Consider the following 18,717-nt stretch of genomic DNA (forward strand, 5'->3'; position numbering starts at 1 on the left):
TAATTAATCTTTTCAGAAATCTGTTCCATCTGCAGGTTCCCTGGTGTCTGGTGGTAGGATTTGGAGTTATTTATAGCAGAAATCTGAATAAACCGAGCCTGGAGGCAATATGCTTAGGGGACATTCTGTTCCACAAATCTGGGGATGAAGGGAAGTCCCCCATCTCAATTCGACGTGGCCTCAAGTTGTAATGCTGCTCCTTTTCCCTGCACACCCTGGAAAAATCCCCTAATAAAAGTCACAGGCAGCTGTCAACAGAAGCAGCCCTATGAGGAAAACATCTCCTCACATAGCCCCACGGTGTGGCAGACCTTGGGTATCATCAAGGGCAGCAGAACAGCAGGTGAACTGATTTGACCCACAGAGGACAACTCAGGGGACGTTCTCCTCCACAAGCTCTGCTGAAATTAACACAGGATGTGATAAGAGTGCAGTAGTCCTGTTGCACAATTCCATTTCATTACAATAGTTGTGCTACTGGATTGCATCTTCATGTAGATATGTGTGCAAGGTTGACGTGTGGACCGGTGCTGGTGGCAGGAGGGGAAAACAGCACTGACAGCCTCTTCACATCTTAAGAACTCCTGCTTCCTCACCCTAAGGGAAGGGTAGACAATGTGGTGCCCTCTAGTTGTCGAATTCCAACTCCCATCAGTCCCAGCCAGCATGGCCAATGGCCAAGGATAATGGGAATTGTATTCCAATGTCTGGAAGGCACCATGTTGGCTACCCTTCCCTGAAGAAAAACTGCCTCCATGAGCAGCTCTTAAGTCAAGGCAAGGCTGTAAGCCATGGGTAGGCAAACTAAGGCCCGGGGGCTGGATCCGGCCCAATCGCCTTCTAAATCCGGCCCACAGACGGTCCAGGAATCAGTGTGCTTTTACATGAGTAGAATGTGTCCTTTTACAGTGGTACCTCAGGTTACAAACACTTGGGGTTACAGACTCCGCTAACCCGGAAGTAGTACCTCGGGTTAAGAACTTTACCTCAGGATGAGGACAGAAATCGCGTGCCGGCGGCATGGCGGAAGTGGGAGGCCCCATTGGCTAAAGTGGTACCACAGGCTAAGAAGGGGTTCAGGTTAAGAACGGACCTCCAGAACGAATTAAGTTCGTAACCGGAGGTACCACTGTATTTAAAATGCATCTCTGGGTTATCTGTGGGGTCTGCCTGGTGTCTTCACATGAGCAGAATGTGTGCTTTTATTTAAAATGCATCTCTGGGCTATTTGTGGAGCATAGGAATTTGTTCATTTCCCTTCAAAATATAGCCCGGCCCCCCATAAGGTCTGAGGGACAGTGGACCGGCCCCCTGCTGAAAAAGGTTGCTGACCCCTGCTAAGCCCTCCAGACATTGTTGGACTTCAGTCCCTATCAGCCTGAGCCAGCATGGCCAATGGCTAGGGATGATGGGAGTTGTAGACCAACGGTATCAAGAGGGCTACAGGTTTCCCACCGTTGCCTTAGGTTGTGGAAGGAAGGAAGGAAGGAAGGAAGGAAGGAAGGAAGGAAGGGAGGGAACAAAGAATAAACCCGAGTTCTGGAAGACATGTGTTGCCAAAGCAGTCATTTCCTCAGCAAGGTTGTTGATGTTTCCTGTGCATTGCTCCTGTGCTCCAGTAACCATTTGTTGGCTTAGCCAGGGGAGCCAGCATGGTCTAACAAATATAGAAAGTCAGGCTAGGACCTAGGGAGACACAGGTTCAAATCCTGCTTAACTACAAAACTTGCTGAGTTGAGTTGCTGCTTCTCAGCCTTGCCTACTTCACAGGGTTGTTGAGAGGATAAAAATGAGGAGGAGTGGCATATACACTACCCTAAGCTCCATGTAAAGGTAAAGGGACCCCTGACCATTAGGTCCAGTCGTGACTGACTCTGGGGCTGCGGCGCTCATCTCACTTTATTGGCCGAGGGAGCCGGCGTACAGCTTCCGGGTCATGTGGCCAGTATGACTAAGCCGCTTCTGGCGAACCAGAGCAGCGCACGGAAATGCCGTTTACCTTCCCGTCAGAGTGGTACCTATTTATCTACTTGCACTTTGACGTGCTTTCGAACTGCTAGGTTGGCAGGAGCAGGGACTGAGCAACGGGAGCTCACCCCGTCATGGGGATTCGAACCGCTGACCTTCTGATCGGCAAGCCCTAGGCTCTGTGGTTTAACCCACAGCGCCACCCGCGTCCCTAAGCTCCATGTAGTAAATAGATAATAAAAAGAGAAGCAGAACAAAATAGAAAAAGGAGACAAGATACAGCACCCATCCTGCCCAAACCTGTCTCTTGCTGAACAGTCTCTAGATCTCTTCCTTCTACTATCCCAGGACTTGAGAGCTCCCTGCGGGAGAGATTCAGGTGCGTAACATTCTTCAGCACAAAGCAAAGCCAGTCCTTCTTTATGTGCTGCTCATTTCCATCCTCTTCTGAATAGGCAAACTTTGAGATAAACAGAGCCAACAGCCAGCTCTGCCGTTTCCTGGAATTGAGAAAGCATTTAACAGCATACCCTGCCTACAGCAGAACCACAATAGCCTGCAGCTTTCACTTTCCATGTGTCACTGAGGAGCCGCACCCTATACAAGTTCCAGCAATTGTCTCTGCTGCAGGGTTCAGGAGACACACCTGCCACCTACCTGTGCCATAAGGCCACCAAATGCCGAGTCCAAGTCAAGTGGCAGAGCTTGGCAGAAGACAGCTGCGTACTTGTTTACTGCTCCAAGTGTGCCATAACAGCAGAATGGCGGGCGCAGTAATGAAGCCGGTGAAGCTTTCCCCATCCATGCCAGGAAAAGCTTCACTGGCCCCGTTTCTGAACAACTGCGCTTCAATATTTATAGAGCTATTGGGTGTTCAGTGAGGCAGAGAGATGCTGACTGACCGATCACTGAATGAGCTGCATGCCTGAGTGGGAATTTGAAACTGGGTCTCCCTGGTCCTAAACCAACACTTCACCTTCTAGCTCACACAAGCTATACTACTTGTTCGGGCTTCTCTTAAAGGCACAGGAGCAGATCCACTGGAATGCCATAGCGATCTTACTGGAGAACAGGCATCATCCCTAGCTAACAGGACCAGTGGTCAGGGATGATGGGAATTGTAAATCAATAAATAATAATAGTAATAATTTATTTATACCCAGCCACTCTGGGCAGCTTCCAACAAAACATTAAAATACAATAACCTATTAAACATTAAAAGCTTCCCTAAACAGGGCTGCCTTCAGGTGTCTTCTAAAAGTTTGGTAGTTATTTTTCTCTTTGACATCTGGTGGGAGGGTGTTCCACAGGGCGGGTGCCACTACCGAGAAGGCCCTCTGCCTGGTTCCCTGTAACTTGGCTTCTCGCAGTGAGGGAACTGCCAGAAGGTCCTCGGCGCTGGACCTCAGTGTCCGGGCAGAACGACTGAGGTGGAGACGCTCCTTCAGGTATACTGCACTGAGGCCGTTTAGGGCTTTAAAGGTCAGCACCAACATTTTGAATTGTGCTTGGAAATGTACTGGGAGCCAGTGTAGGTCTTTCAAGACCGGTGTTATATGGTCTTGACAGCCGCTCCCAGTCACCAGTCTAGCTGCCGCATTTTGGATTAGTTGTAGTTTCCGGGTCACCTTCAAAGGTAGCCCCACATAGAGTGCATTGCAGTAGTCCAGGCGACAGATAACTTGAGCATGCACCACTCTGGCGAGACAGTCTGCGGGCAGGTAGGGTCTCAGCCTGCGTACCAGATGGAGGTCCGAGTTTGGGGGTGCCTGCTGTAGAACAAAACATGGATTGTGAAGTAGCTTTCATATACCTAGACAGCTGGGGGGGGGGGGGTCAATCCAGAACTAGCGAGGAGAAGTCTAAGCATCAGTTGCATATTGCTGTGCTGGCACATCAAAAGGCCACACAAGGAATTTCAATCAATCAACTGCTTTGCAAAACCAAAAATTCAGGCATCTGAATAATCTGAGCCAGCAAGGGACATGCTTGGAGGACATGCTGTTCCACCAATTTGGGATGCATGGAAAGTCCCCATCTCAATTCAACTTGGCCTCTAGTTGTCATGTTTCGCATTTTCCTGCACAACCAGAAGAAAATCCCCTACTAACAGTCACAGGCAGCTGTGGGCACCAGCAGCCCTATGAGGCTGACTTCTCATGTAGCCCCATGGTGCAGCAGATTTTGGAGATCATCAAAGGCAGCAGAGTGGAAGACAGAGCAATCTGTCCCAGGGAGTACAAATCTGCAGAAGCCCTACTAGTACCAGCAATTAGAGGACTCAGCCTTGTAAATATGCCTGCAAAAATTATTAGCCTACAAGGCTGTTTTTATTACTAGCCTTCTAGTAAACTGCATCTCCATGTTGACTGCAGAGGAAGGAAAGCCACCTTCTTCCATGGCCAGCATAGGCTGTTGGATTCCATTTATGGCTAGCAGGTGAATTGCCAAATATAAGGTTGGCTCCACCTATACCTAAAGCAACCTTGACAAGCATTTAAGCGCCCCCACCCTTCCTAAGTTTCCAAGAGCTTCCCTTTCAGTAGCTGATTTCATTGCCCGAGTATTCTTAGAAATCTCATTTTGAATGGTGTTTGGGGATTTATTTGGATGTTTGTCTATAGATGGGGAAACAGAAACAAGTTCTTAGGCCAGCCAGGAAACAGCCCAAATGCTCTCTTTTCCCAAGCTGCCAAGTGGGCTTCCCCACGCTTTGCCTGCGTGGCCTGCTGAAATAAAGCATGCTGATTGTTTTGGTCAACAGGATGTCACTGCAAAGGAACGCAGGCCAAGGATGGAGGAACATGAAAGGGGGAAGGTAAACAAAGAGGTCTAGAAAGGGAATAAAGGCTATGAGAGAGGCAGTGGTTTCAGTCTAGAAAGAATCCAGAGGATGCAAGTAGCTGAGAGGTGGGGAGGAGAGATCCACAACAGTGCAAGCTGAAAATATGTTTGCCAGTAGTGGTTAATAGCATCACTCCTAACTTGCAAGCATCTACAGTTGTCTTATTTAGCTACATTAGCATCAAGCCTTTATTATCATGGCATTCAAAAGTACTTCAAACAATCCCAGCCACCCTTACAAAAAAAGATAGTACTATCATATACATATTGCAGGTGTGTGGGGTAGAATAAAAGCTACGAGAGTGGCTTACCTAATACCACTTAGCGAACTCATGGAAGAGGTTATATTTTAACCAGTGAACTTAACCACTACATTATAGGAAGTAACTTATGCAGTATATGAACGATCTATGAAAGTGCTTCATAATTGCTGAAATTGTAGGTGGAAAGAATGCGGAGGGCAGAGACTTGCTTTGCTAAATATGAAAAATGTTTTAGGTAATCACGAGTTACACATCCTACTATACTGGCCGTTGGTCCTGTGTGTTCTGTGCCAACTAACAAGGAATCTCCAAGATCTCAGGCATAGATTTGATATGTGGGATTATGCCCAGGTCTTCACACACACACACACACACACACACACACACACACGTGTGCTGCTTCTGAATTCACAACCCTCCTCATAATGCTTCATATATATTCTTGCAGTAAAACAACAGTACTGCAAGACAGGCAAGATTGAGGGTCAATGCTGACACATGGCAGCTTGCAACGTTTACAACGGAAAAGATATTTGACCCTGGACTTTCCAACTCATATGCTTATTCACTACGCCACACTGCGTCTTATACATTCTTGTTTCTGTTTCTTTTCAAGTTGCTTCCAGATTACCAGCTCCAGCACAACCAATGTACTGCTGCAGTAACACACCATCCCAATGCTTCTGTTGGGGGACATTACATATTTCCTGTGCTAGATGCCTAATTTTTTTAAATAAGTGGGGGGACAAATGCTTCCCCAGAAAGCATTTCCTTTTAACTTTGCAACTTGAGGCTCGGCATGCAAGTTACACAAAGGCGATCACACACTGTTTAAACAGGTCACAAGCTGTTCTGTAACGCGACAGAACCAACACGAATATTCCATTCCAAACACCTAAACCATGTTGTGACTGTAATAATGTATTTAATGCCTTACAGCAGGGATAGGCAGCGTGGTGCCTTTCAGATGTCAGGGAACACCACCGGCCCCAGCCAGCATGGCCAATGGCCAGAAATGATGGGAGTTATAGGGTACCACATTGCTACCCCTGCTTTGGAGGCTGGATACCACTCATTGACAATTTAGATGTGAGGTCCAAGTGCATGCCCTTATTTCTTCTCACAGAACTGAATGATGTGACATTCATTCTGATGGGGAAAAGAACGTCATGCTGGGCAGCCTGGGCCTCACAGAAAAAGGACTTCTATAACCTTCTTACAGCGGCTAGATTAAATGTCCTTGACTCTGTGATATTGTGGGGAAGGTACAGGGGAGTACCATACGCCCAGAGAACCTGTCATTGTGCCATGGGTGTGGTTGAGTCCACCGAACACATTCTCTTGACTTGCCCTTCTTATGCAGAGCTTAGACAAAATTTTATAGACCCACTCCTATGTCAATTTAGCTTCCTACCCGGAGAAAATCAGGTTTTACACTTGCTGAATAATGTCACTAGAGCTATACCTTCCTTGGTGGCCAAATTTCTTTTTTTTTAGCTTTTAAGCGTCGCAAGACTATAATTGACTGTATTGATATGGGGCTATCTGTTTAGCCCATTTTAGCGTTGGCTAAGTTCTAAAATCTTCCTGGATGTTTTAACTGTGTATTGACAAATGTACTTTTTTCTGACTGACGGTTGAATAAAAAGGTTGATTGATTGACTTCTATAACACGGCTAAGATACTTACAAGCCCTTCTTCACCACCCATCATAATGATGGATATTTTGCAGGTAAGTTTTCCCAACACTACCTCACTTTAATACAAACAAACAATCTTGTTACCCTAACCCACAACTTCTTTTATCCTAAATAATTAGAATGGGAGGTAGAGGTAGAACACATACTTGTACAGCGTGGATCTGTTCAGTGTCACTCAGAATAGTGACATGTTGTTGTTGTAGGCTGAAGCTCCCATCAGCCACTGTCAGGGCTGGTGAGGGTTGCAGTCCACAACATCTAGAAAAGAGCTTTCTAAACTGTGTGTTGCGACACGTTAGTGTGTTGGCTGCAGTGTGTAGGTGTGCTGCGCAAACTCTCCCCACGCTTCTCTCAGGACCGGAAAGGGCTTAGTTTAACCTCCGGCTTGCTAGTAAAACTGAATTAGTGCATCGCGAAATGATGCATGTCTAAAAAGCATGTCACCGACATGAAAAATTTGGAAAGCTCCAATCTAGAAGTAGCCTGATCAAGTGAAAGATTGCTTCCTCTGTGTACTGGCAAAGCAAAACACAAGGCAAGCGCATGACATAAAATTGCAACCGGTTGCCATCACCGCCTGACCTCCTTCCTGCACTTAGCACCCCCAGTGCGCAGCTAGCTCTCTTCCTCAATGTGCGACACACTTTATAAAATAAATCAAACTACCCCCATCCCAGTCACAGTTGGCAAAGGGCGTCGCTCAGGAAAGAGATGACTTGTTGCTAAGAGTGGGGCAACTCTTAACTGTCTACTCACCCTTCCAAGTGGCGAAGAATCCAAACAGCCCCCTTCCTAGCGATGGGAGAATCTACAGGACAGATCAGTTGCTACTTCCTACTAAAACAGAGAAGCTGACGCTGATTAGCAAAGGGGAGAAACTTGATACTCTCAGTCATCGGACAGCCCCCAGCCTGGAAACTTACAGCTGAAGGCACCACCCTTTGCAGGGAATGCTGGGAAGTGTAGTTCTGTGAAGCAGTGGCGAGAGAGAGCTCTTCAACGCCTGAAGCCCTTTGCGAGCCAAGCTGCTTTCCAAGGCTTATCCACACTTCCTCTTGCCTTGTTGCATTCCCCCAGGGAAAACCGTGCTTTAGTATTCAATTGGAGCAAAAGGCAGTTCAGCTTATAACTGGATAGTCCTGAGAGTGTCACTGGTGAATATTGGTAGTCAGTGTGGGGCAGAAAGGAGAAGGAACCAGTTTAAAACCGGGTGCCCACCTTCACAAATGTAATGTGCTTCTCAAATGAAATTGAGTGAGTGGCATTTGCTGGTTGTGCATCTAAACAGAATGAGGAACTTCCACTGAACAGTTGTGGGAAACTGCCTTACACCCAGTGCTCCATCTGGTTCAGTACTGTCAACACTGGCTGGCAGCAGCTCTCCAAGGTTTCAGAAAGGGAGCCTCTCCTTAACTTACCCAGATATGCCAGATGCTCTACCAATGAACTACGACTAAGCCTGAAACTAGATAGCACATTTATCTGGAATGCAGTGCGATTTACTTCTGAATAAATGTGCACAGGATTACTCTCCTTAGGACATTTATGAAGTCGAACAGACATTTAATTAAAAATAAATCTAATTTAATTAAGTGGGATTTCCTTCCCAAGTACATATGAACAGGTTCTGGTGAAAATGCCCAAAGGCATACAGCTTTTCATTGGCTTTATAAATGTGAAGAATTCTAATGAGGTTTTTATAGGCCAGTCTTAATTACATTTACTCAAAAGTAAGTCCCACTGAGTTTAATACACAGATTAAAAAACATAAATGGAAAGAGGCATTAACTTATTGTCTCTATAGTCAATTTATGGGGTTCCAGTGGCAAAGGCATTTTTATATCCTCTCCCCACGCCCACCCTGGTGAAAGTGAGGGCAGCCCATAGAAATCAATGCAGAAACCTAAGCTTTTAATATAGCTGTGATTACATAGCAGTGTGATCTCCCATGAAAAGAAAGGTCCAGGAGAGGAGCTGCTGCTTTTCCTCACTCGGGAATGGTTTGGCGTGAAATATGAACAGCAAAATCCTATGAATATCTACTGAGATGTAAATGCAACTGATTTCAGAAGTAAATGGAAGTGGAACTTATTCCCAGGTAAATGTGTACAGGTTTCAACCTACATTATTTTTTAAAGTCCTAAGTTTTAGATAATAGCCATGCCTGTGCAAATTTCACGGCCAATTCAGTCCATTTCCCACCATATAGTAGGTTGTGGGAGTAGAAGCTGTTAAAAGAGTGGCAATGTAAAGCTATGTTAATAACACAGGTTGGTACTGAAGCTAAGTGATTTACAACAACCCGGGGTCACTGTCAGCCTTGTTATATCCTTATTGCAGGTTGGGAGTGGGGTGTCAGGCTGAGGCAGAATACAGTGATACCTTGGTTTACAACCATAATCCGTTCCGGAGGTCCGTTTGTAAACCAAAACAGGTTGTAACCCAAGGTGCGCTTTCGCCAATTGGGCCTCCCCCCCAAAAATGTTCATAATAAAAAAAAATGGGTTGTAATCCAAAAAAAGGTTGCAAACCAGGACACGCACTTCCGGGTTTGACATGTTTGTAATCCAAAACATATGCAAACCAAGACGTATGCAAACCAAGGTACCACAGTACAACAACTCTGCAAAACAGTCCAGCTTTAACACTACAGATCAAAGTACTTCAAGTCAAAAATCACCCATACAGAATACCAGTCAAGCTGTAGCAAAGGTCAGTCTCCTTAAATTGCACACCCAGACTTGCACCCTGCCAAAATTCAGCATTCAGTTGCACAAAGAAATCTTGTGTTTCATGACCTTGTGTGCAGTCACATTACAGCTTTAAATGTCCAACTTTTTTAAAACAGCAACAACACACAAAACCTACATTTTCTGTATTTATTCCTAAAGGCAGTTCTTATTTCTATCCTGGAGAAGAAAAAAGAAACGTTCCAGAGCTGGCCCAGCCATGAGACGTACTGAGGCAGTCACCTCAGGTGGGGACAGCTGGGAAGGGTAGCAAAGCCCTGCCCTGAAGCTCTTGCTACCTCCTGCATTTGTTGCCCGCCTTCTCCACTCTGGCCTCCTTTTTTCTCCCCCACTGTCCTCAGCATACTGGGGCTTTCATGAGCCGCCGCCAGTTGCCTCAAAGGACTGCAGTGGAAAGCGAAGGTGGCAGGGGTACCATGCTCTGTTTTGCCTCAGGTGGCAAAACATCCTGAGCCAGCCGTGAAACATTCTATTGGAAGTGGAAACCAGACCTGTGTCTCAGTCTAGTAATTACAAGCCTATAGTTAAATGGGACTTACTTTCTCATAATTATACTTATGATTACAGCCGAGTCATACAGACGTCCACTTTAAAAACATGCAGAATTCAGAATTGCAGCCCCAGTGTCACCTGTGGAAACAGCTTCTAAACTATGTATCTACCTTGGGCAGCCATTCTCAAGAAAGGAGTTAACGTTAACTGTTTCCAAAGAAGATAGGTTAATGTCTCCTCCTGCTGGTAGGTGCGTGGACCGACATATCTATCAATAAGATCACTATGGGCATTTAAATCTATGCCAAATAAAGTAGGAATGAGGAATTGGGCTTAACAGGGGTCTCCATTTGGCCTGAGAAGGCATTCCTAGCAAACCATGCCCACCTGCCCTACACCTGATGTCATAGGTGAGGTATGGGGCAGGTACCCAAGTAGCTCCAAAGGAATTAGGGGCTTAAAGGGAGTTCCTGATTGCTCTATTGCTGGAGCACGGTATATCAACTGATGGGGTAAGTGGAGAGTTCAGCTTGCTCCAGGAGGTTTGTACAAAAACCGCTGCTGAAACAAAACTTATAAAACAATATACAAGAAGGTGATGGATCTTTCTTCTGGAGATAGTATTGGTTTGACTGCTCTTTAAAGTAACATGGCAAATCTAGTTGCCAGCCAGAGTAATATGGAGTAAGTTGGGTGTCTCCATGGTAGGGATGGAGGTGCAGGGACAAGAGGAGAGTCAGCTTAAACAGAAAATACCGTAAGCATTTTCAAATGAATTTGCATTTTCAAACCCTGTTCACATGCTGAGCTCAGGTAGACTGAAGGGAAACAATAGGCTTAATTACATTCCTCCCAATGTGAGGTGAGAGGAAATACCTAACCAAGCCTGGCAGGGCAGCGTACTCTATGGTGCTAACCCCTTCATGCCTGAATTACCTAAGCACAGTGCTTTTCTTCTAGAAAATAAGGTGCTGGAACTGTGTGCCCTTGAGGAGCCTTCCCCTCCCCCCCCCCCCCCGCAAGCATTGCTTACATTGTTTAGGCTCCAATCCTAGCCATGGCTACTCAAAATAACTCCCATTGAATTCAATAGGGCTTATTCCAAAATAAATGGGGTTGCAGTCTAAGACTGCGATCCTATCTGGGAAGCAAATCCCATTGGAGACTATGGGGTTTACTAGACAGCCTGGCTCGGACATATATCAAGCATCCCCTTGATAACTGAAGCAGTGATCCTTGTGTGAATGGGCCGCCACGGCAGCAACACCACCGATAAAGCGTACGTATCAATGCACACACAATTCTGTTCAATGGAGCCAGCGCTCCACATTCACCAGAGCATAGTGAGAGCTGGACCATAAAGAAGGCTGATCGCCAAAGAATTGATGCTTTTAAATTATGGTGCTGGAGGAGACTCTTGAGAGTCCCATGGACTGCAAGAAGATCAAACCTATCCATTCTGGAGGAAATCAGCCCTGAGTGCTCACTGGAAGGACAGATCCTAAAGCAGAGGCTCCAATACTTTGGCCACTCATGAGAAGACTCCCTGGAAAAGACCCTGATGTTGGGAAAGATGAAGGGCACAAGGAGAAGGGGACAAAAGAGGACGAGATGGTTGGACAGTGTTCTCGAAGCTACCAGCATGAGTTTGACCAAACTGCGGGAGGCAGTGGAGGACAGAGGTGCCTGGCGTGCTCTGGTCCATGGGGTCACGAGGAGTCGGACACAACTAAACAACAACAAAAGCAAGCATAGGCAAACTCGGCCCTCCAGATGTTTTGGGACTACAACTCCCATCATCCCTAGCTAACAGGACCAGTGGTCGTGGATGATGGGAACTGTAGTCCCAAAACATCTGGAGGGCCAAGTTTGCCTATGCCTGAACTAAAGAGATCAAGCCGCGTCCATGTTGGAGGGTATCATCCCTAAGTGCGCACTCACTAGGAACTCACACCCAATTCCCAGGAACGGGACACCCAGAAAATCAGACACGTGACGTGCCTGAATCTCTACACACGATACGGGCACGCGCAGTTTCTTCCACGTCACGATCTGAGGCGCGCCGCTCTCCGCCCCTCCCCGACACCACGTGACTCCTCGAGCGCTTCGCCGCCGCGCAGTCACCTCCAGGCTGTCAAGAAAGAATAAAAGCACGTGACTCAACTCTCTCTGGTCTCCTTCCTCTGACGCGCTCGGTGGAACGCTCCCGGGAGCAGTGGGAGGGGAGGAGAAGGGGAGGGATTTGCGGCCGGCCAATGGGGGACCCGCGACCCTTCGGAGTTGCCCAATCCTCAGGCAGAGGGGCGCGAGCTCGAGGGTCCGGCAGCCAATAGCGGGCGGCGGCGAGGCTCCGTCTCCCGTGAGCCACCGGGGCCCCGCCGGGCAGCGTTCCTTGCGTCGCGGCGGCCAATAGGAGCGGAGGACGCTGTGGTACATTGGCAAGGTGAGCGAGGGCGGGAGGGGCTTGGCTGGGTCCAGTCAGGAGAGCCGCGACTTTGAGGTTCGGTGCAGCCCTTCTTCGTCCCCGAAGGTGAGTCTGTGCAGGGGAAGCGGGGAGGGCGCCCGCCTGGTCCCGGGGCCTCCCGTGAGGGTGAGGCGGCTGCACGGGGAGCGAGGAGGCCCCGGTGCTCGGGTCTGTTCCCACGAGCGCGCCGTTCGCGGCTCCCTTCATCCCGAAGGCCCGTTTGAATTGGGAACAGCAGTTAAAAGGCGTCCCTTCTCGTCGCGAGTGAATCACTCGCTGCTTCTTAGGGGCGCCTTTTGACGGCTGAGCGACGTAGGTTGCTGCAGTCGCGGAATCGTAGAATTGGAAAGGGACCGCGAGGGCCATCTAGTCCGGCCCCTTGCAATAATGCAGGGATTGGACTGCTTGCTAACGGACATGCTAGACTAGATGGTGGACCAAGTCCTTCTTGTGGGCTAGAAACTCCAGGGCGAGATGGCTTCTAGTGCAACCGGCCTGTTAGTTACCGGTTTTGTCTGCCTGTGAATGTTTCTCTGGAAGGGCAGGGCGAAGGCATAGATGAAGGACTAGGGGAATGCTGTGGAGCTAAACGGGGTGTGTTTGCAGACGGCAGGTGTGCAAAGGGCAACTAACGTGAAGAGAACCGGCCAATGTCTTCTTCAGTGCTGGAAGTTAACAAAGATGTAGATGGTGGAGGCGGTCATTGGGATGCCACCTACAAAATGGGAAAGGATTTGGGAAGCTGGTAGATTCAGGATGGGGCAAAAGGCTTTGTAGCCCACAACGATCCGGTTCCAGATGGGGTTGTTTTCAGGGGGACAGCTGCAGCTTTGAAATATTGGCTAACTTTCTGCAAGTCCTGTTACCTAATTGTGCTTTTTTGTGGCTCCTAGCTATGCACAGTTTCTCTTAAACACCCTTCTTTCAATCAACTACAAAGTCAAATGCCATTTTTGAGTGCCTAATTGCTGTAAGAAGCAATGTTGTGTTGGACAAACATAGCTTAGATTGTCATCTGCCTTTCCCCTGACAGGTTTCATGTCTGTCACCTTATCTGTGGTGTCTGTCCATAGTTGGAGGTCACTGATGCACAGTTACAAGCTATCTGCTTCTTCCTTGCTCTTTGTGAATAAGTGGACTCTCCATTAATAGTGTTCTTTCAAGGCCATTCTGCCCTCCTTCTTTAATTCTGGACTTAGTTTGCAAAATCTTAATAAAAAGCTATACTGAAACAGATAAGGAAATGTACTCCATTTTGTCCACACACTGGGCTTTCCCTCTTAGTTGTGAGAGTATTCAGTGGGTGTTTTTGTAAAATGTGACTTTCCCCCTTTATTCAGGATCATCAGAATGCAGACTCCAGTAGCTCTCCTGGCTTCGCCAGCTCTGGTAAGGAATTTTTGGCTTGCAAGTGCCTTAGTGTATCTTAGGTTGCTTTAGTATCTGACACTCCTCATATTATTCATCGTTACAATGAGTAAAATCTCTAATATCTCTCTTTAAAGAGGAAAAACTAAGAGTTTGATATGTCATTTGAACTCAGTCAACAATAGTTTCTGAAGGGTATGTTAAACCAGACCTACAAAAAAGTTAATAAAAGTTACAAGCCAATAAATCCTTAGTCTTCCTGCCCATGCATTCCTATAATAGTCCTCGGTGAGTGACCAACTCTGTTCCAGTTTAGAAAACAAAACAAAACAAAACATCTCTATCTTGGAAGTAATTCGGACTCTGTAAGGTGAACCAGTAAATGGTTTTTTACCTATGAGAATGAATTTATGGCAGGTATGGGGGAAGTTGTTACCCTCCAGATATTTTTGGACAACAGCTCCCATCATCCCTGACCATTGGCCATGCTGACTAGGGCTGATGTGAGTTGATCAGAAAGATCTGTTCAGTTCATTTGATATCAATTCATGTGGACCCCCAAAGCAGCTAATGATTGTTTTTTAAAAATGGACAAAAATATTTGAGTGCACAAGTCCTGATACAAATAGTATTAGGAAGACTACTGCCCATGTCTAGAGTCTCTAAAGGTAAGGTAAAGGTACCCCTGCCCGTACGGGCCAGTCTTGCCAGACTCTAGGGTTGTGCGCCCATCTCACTCAAGAGGCCGGGGGCCAGCGCTGTCCGGAGACACTTCCGGGTCACGTGGCCAGCGTGACATCGCTGCTCTGGCGAGCCAGAGCCGCACACGGAAACGCCGTTTACCTTCCCGCTTGTAAGCGGTCCCTATTTATCTACTTGCACCCGGAGGTGCTTTCGAACTGCTAGGTTGGCAGGCGCTGGGACCGAACGACGGGAGCGCACCCCGCTGCAGGGATTCAAACCGCCGACCTTTCGATCGGCAAGCCCTAGGCGCTGAGGCTTTTACCCACAGCGCCATCTGCGTCCCAGCTAGAGTCTCTAGCTAGGTTTAATAGGCAGCAATGAATACTTTCCCTCTTGCACATATATGTCCTTTCCAATATGAGAGAAGCTGTGTATTCAAGCAAGATCTAGAATCTCCTGCCACAGAGAATTTACATTATATGATGAATAGGCATACCTGTCTTGAAAGAGAACTGCCTTCTGATCAGCACAGAAGTGCCTCATCACCAGTTGGGGGGAAGGCCTCAGCTCACTGGTGTAGGATAAATCTTGCAAGTATCTAATAACAAGTTAAATCCTTAAAATCTACCATTTGAAGGATCAAGTGGGATAGCTAGGAAATATATTTGGCTATGATGCTGAAGAGCCACTGTCAGTCAGAACAGATTGCATTGGTCTCTGAATAGAACAGTTCTTTATATCCTGATATGAATTTAATGTTTTTCTTTCCAGTTCCGCTGCTGTTCTCGGGCTCTAACCAGGCCAGCTTCCCTGTCTATATTGAGCAGGCCAGAGACTCAGACTCTGCAGGTAGGAATAAACAGCATGACTCCTCATTGCTATCTTCAGGTTTTGTTTGCACCTTGATTTTCTTTACAAAAAGGAGCAAAAAAAATTGTTAAAAGCATCATGCAGTGATACCAAACTACAGCCAAACAATAAAACTCTATACATTATTTTCTCATGATGTGGGAACAATATTAACTTCTTTGCTTTCAAACTCGAAGGTTAGCACTAGCTGCCTCTTACATGACATTGACAGCTTAGCTTCCATCAGAGTATCTAGAAGAGGAACCGATGCTGCCATGCGTAATTAAACCAGTTTCACCCCTCTGAAAAAGTGTAGTAGTGCTGGTGTAAGAAGTCTCTTCCGTTGTGACCTAGAAAAGGTGTGGGGAAACTGTGGCTCTCCAAAAGTTGCTAAACTTCAACTCCCATCATCTTTTGCCATTGGCCTTGATGCAAGTTGGAGTTCAGCAACAACTGGAGCATCAACGGTTCCCTGCACTTGGCCTAGTGTGAGCAATACTGGAATAAATCCTGCAGAAGCTCTTCTACACCATCAGCATACTATAAGAAGGGACATTTTTTTTCTGGCAGAAGCTACTGTCTTGTTGATTTTTTAGAGTCCATGTTAATATTTTAAAAATTCAAAAGCAAGCACTACTTCAAAACCATTGTCCTTCATTTAAAAAAAAGCATGCTGTTACACAGGGTTGAAAAACTTAACTTATGTTTCAACTGGTCACCCTCCTTGCTCATTTTAAAAAACCTTTTGGATAGGAAATTGCATAAATTTAAGCCTTCATGAACCTTTCGTTGCTATTCTAACGTTTACATTGAGTAGTTTCCCCCAGAATTCCCTTTTACTCCTACTGGATTGGGGAATATTAAGAATTGGTATTCTTTGTGTGTGTGGTAGGCATATCTCTGTTTGTACATCAAACAGATTTTCAGAATCTGCATAGTTGTGGTTCGGTGGTTGCTACATCTCTTAACTGTATTACAAGGGAGGTCATTTCACACACACCCTTAAGGTTTCAATAGGGTGACTGAACAACAGTTATGTCTGCTAGAGACCTGCATTTCTGTTCCAGCCCACGACCTGGCAGAGACACCTAAGTGGCATTTGCTATTCTCTCTCCCCACGCCCCCACTGCCAATGCTTAGAAAACTAGTAGTCTTGTGTCCAAGGCCATTGCCTCTCCCCTTCTTGGCTATTTCCTGCCCCTGTCCTGGAGGTGGGCAGAAGGCAGCCTGGGATTTGTTTGGCAAGGATTCCTGACTCTTTTAACAATATCAGCAACTGTGAAAAGCGCCACCCACATTAGCTTACTGGGAAAAGATTTATTTTCTGAAAGAAATTGCAAGCTTGGTTCTCTTACGGATCACAAATCCATAGGTTGAGCCAGCCCTGTTCTTCATTCTTAATGAGCCATCCACCTGAGCTACTATTTTCCACCTGCCCCCAGTGGAGGCCCTGGTTGGCTTTAATAAAGAAACAGTAGGTCCTGCATCCTGATGTCTACCCACCCATTGTTTGGGAAAATCTGGATTAAACACTGTTGGGAAGAGAAAATGATTTGGAGGCTTAAAATGACTGATATAAATCGTGCTAATTACTTGCTTCCTCCACAGCCTTTTGGAGTTTTGAATCGTCAGCTAGCTCATCGGGAATTCCAAACCAGTGCTGTCTCCCGTGATATTGATACTGCTGCTAAATTCATCGGTGCTGGTGCTGCTACTGTGGGAGTAGCTGGTTCAGGAGCTGGGATTGGGACAGTGTTTGGCAGTTTAATCATTGGTTATGCCAGGTAAGTTAGCTTGGGGAAAGCATTTCTGCTTTGTTTTAGCAGACAGTTTAGATTTTTTGTGTGAAGACTTTTACCACAAATGCATTCCTCTTGGGAGAAGCAGTTTTTTAAAGCAGCTGACAGTGATTGGAAACTCCAGCTAGGAAAATCTGCAATAGAAGAGAATTGATGGAATCTGCATGGAATTTTCTTGTCAAGTGTCTTGTTGATGAGTAAAATACCTTTTTCAAACCAATAGTGTCAAAGGTGTCACTGTTAAAAAGATCATAACCAAAGTTACCTTCAATGTAAGAATCAGCTTGTATTGTACACAGTGCTCATACCAGCTGGGTTATTGTCTTTCCATTCTCAATGTAATATTTTTTGTGCTAAAGAAGCAATTATTGTCTATGTATGGATTGAAGAATATTTTCTCTCTCTAAATGTTCCTGCTTGGTGAAGGGTGTCCGTGGTTCGAAAGTATGTGAGCACATAAATGTTTCTATTCAGACAAAGTGTCTTCACAGATTTTGGAACATAGTATGATTTATTAGAATGTACCCATGTATTTCAAAATTTAAATTAAGGGATGCTTCCCCCCCCCAGTCTTCTGTCTTGCCTCTCCTTCAACTCTCTATGAACCACAAATTACTAATGACAAGGCTTGAAATATGTGGTTCTTTGTAAAGCAGGTTTCCATGGTTGTATACCTTTAATCTAAGAACAATCAAAACACCTTTTAAGTGAGATGTGGTGGATATATCTATGACTGGTAGTTAACAAAGCTTTCCCCGTGTTCACTCTGAGGTTCTACAAATACATTTTCAAGAGTGGGCTTGGGAAACCTATTGCAGCTTTTTATTTTGGAAAAGCCAATGGGATTTTACCTTACAGATTTCTCTTCTGTTCTACCTACAGGAACCCATCCCTCAAGCAGCAGCTGTTTTCTTACGCTATCCTGGGTTTTGCCCTCTCAGAGGCCATGGGGCTCTTCTGTTTGATGGTGGCATTCCTCATTTTGTTTGCCATGTGAAAGCCTTGGAGCTACGCTGCAGCTGCTGTCTGTCTGTGTCCTCTCCAGTTTGAGCCTGCCTCCCTTGCCAGGGTGTTAACAGATTTAAACAAACTTTCTCTAAATAAATAAGATTCAAGTTTTTTGTTTTGTGCTTTTCATCCTAAAAGCTTGCTCGTAATTCCTAAATATACACATATTGAGAAGGGGAAGAAAAAATTATAATGTGCCAAATCAATCTGGCACTGAGTCCTTTTGTAATATACAATAAAATATAGTTGGCTAAAAAGTCAGTGCCACTATTAGCCCCCAGACACTAAGAAATATTGTAGGAAGAGAACAGTTCTACAACCTGCTTGAAGGATACAATTGGAATGTCACCAGGCCCACAATTCCATACAGAGTTTGCCTAAGGAACAGGAAGGATGGTCTATACTGAAGTTGCATGCAGGGGAGAGACATACCTTATTTTCAAATAATCTGTCTCTATACTACTGAAGCAAGTTTACTGACCTCAGCAACTGGATAGGGTATGAAAGCCCAGGACCTTTAAATACATG

General features: G+C 46.0%; 2 protein-coding genes across 4 annotated transcripts in view; one reads left to right on the forward strand and one right to left on the reverse strand.

Annotated features, from left to right (window-relative positions):
- Positions 1–7,649, reverse strand: part of CALCOCO2 (calcium binding and coiled-coil domain 2) — a 31,699-nt gene extending 24,050 nt beyond the window's left edge. The window contains exon 1 of one of the 2 annotated variants that reach the window (XM_028701815.2): positions 7,532–7,649. Coding sequence is in view for 1 of the 2 variants with exons in the window: in XM_077917354.1 (XP_077773480.1) it covers positions 1,533–1,569 (37 nt within the window). In the remaining variant the exon portion in view is untranslated. Of the gene's footprint in view, positions 1–1,532; positions 1,585–7,531 lie in introns of those variants that run through there. The other variant, XM_077917354.1, reaches the window with a different exon arrangement.
- Positions 7,650–12,357: 4,708 nt separating this feature from the next.
- On the forward strand, positions 12,358–18,300 carry ATP5MC1 (ATP synthase membrane subunit c locus 1). Of its 2 annotated transcripts, none has more exons than XM_028701822.2 (5): positions 12,358–12,460; positions 13,822–13,870; positions 15,305–15,382; positions 16,991–17,166; positions 18,064–18,300. In XM_028701822.2, exons 2-5 carry the CDS (start codon positions 13,832–13,834, stop codon positions 18,176–18,178), a joined length of 408 nt encoding a protein of 135 aa, XP_028557655.1. In that variant the 5' UTR covers positions 12,358–12,460; positions 13,822–13,831; the 3' UTR covers positions 18,179–18,300. The 2 variants fall into 2 exon arrangements, with proteins under 2 accessions (XP_028557655.1, XP_028557654.1); XM_028701821.2 differs by having other exon boundaries at positions 12,394–12,547.
- Positions 18,301–18,717: the final 417 nt, after the last annotated feature.

The sequence above is a fragment of the Podarcis muralis genome, chromosome 13 (assembly GCF_964188315.1).
Source record: "Podarcis muralis chromosome 13, rPodMur119.hap1.1, whole genome shotgun sequence".
NCBI lineage: Eukaryota > Metazoa > Chordata > Lepidosauria > Squamata > Lacertidae > Podarcis > Podarcis muralis.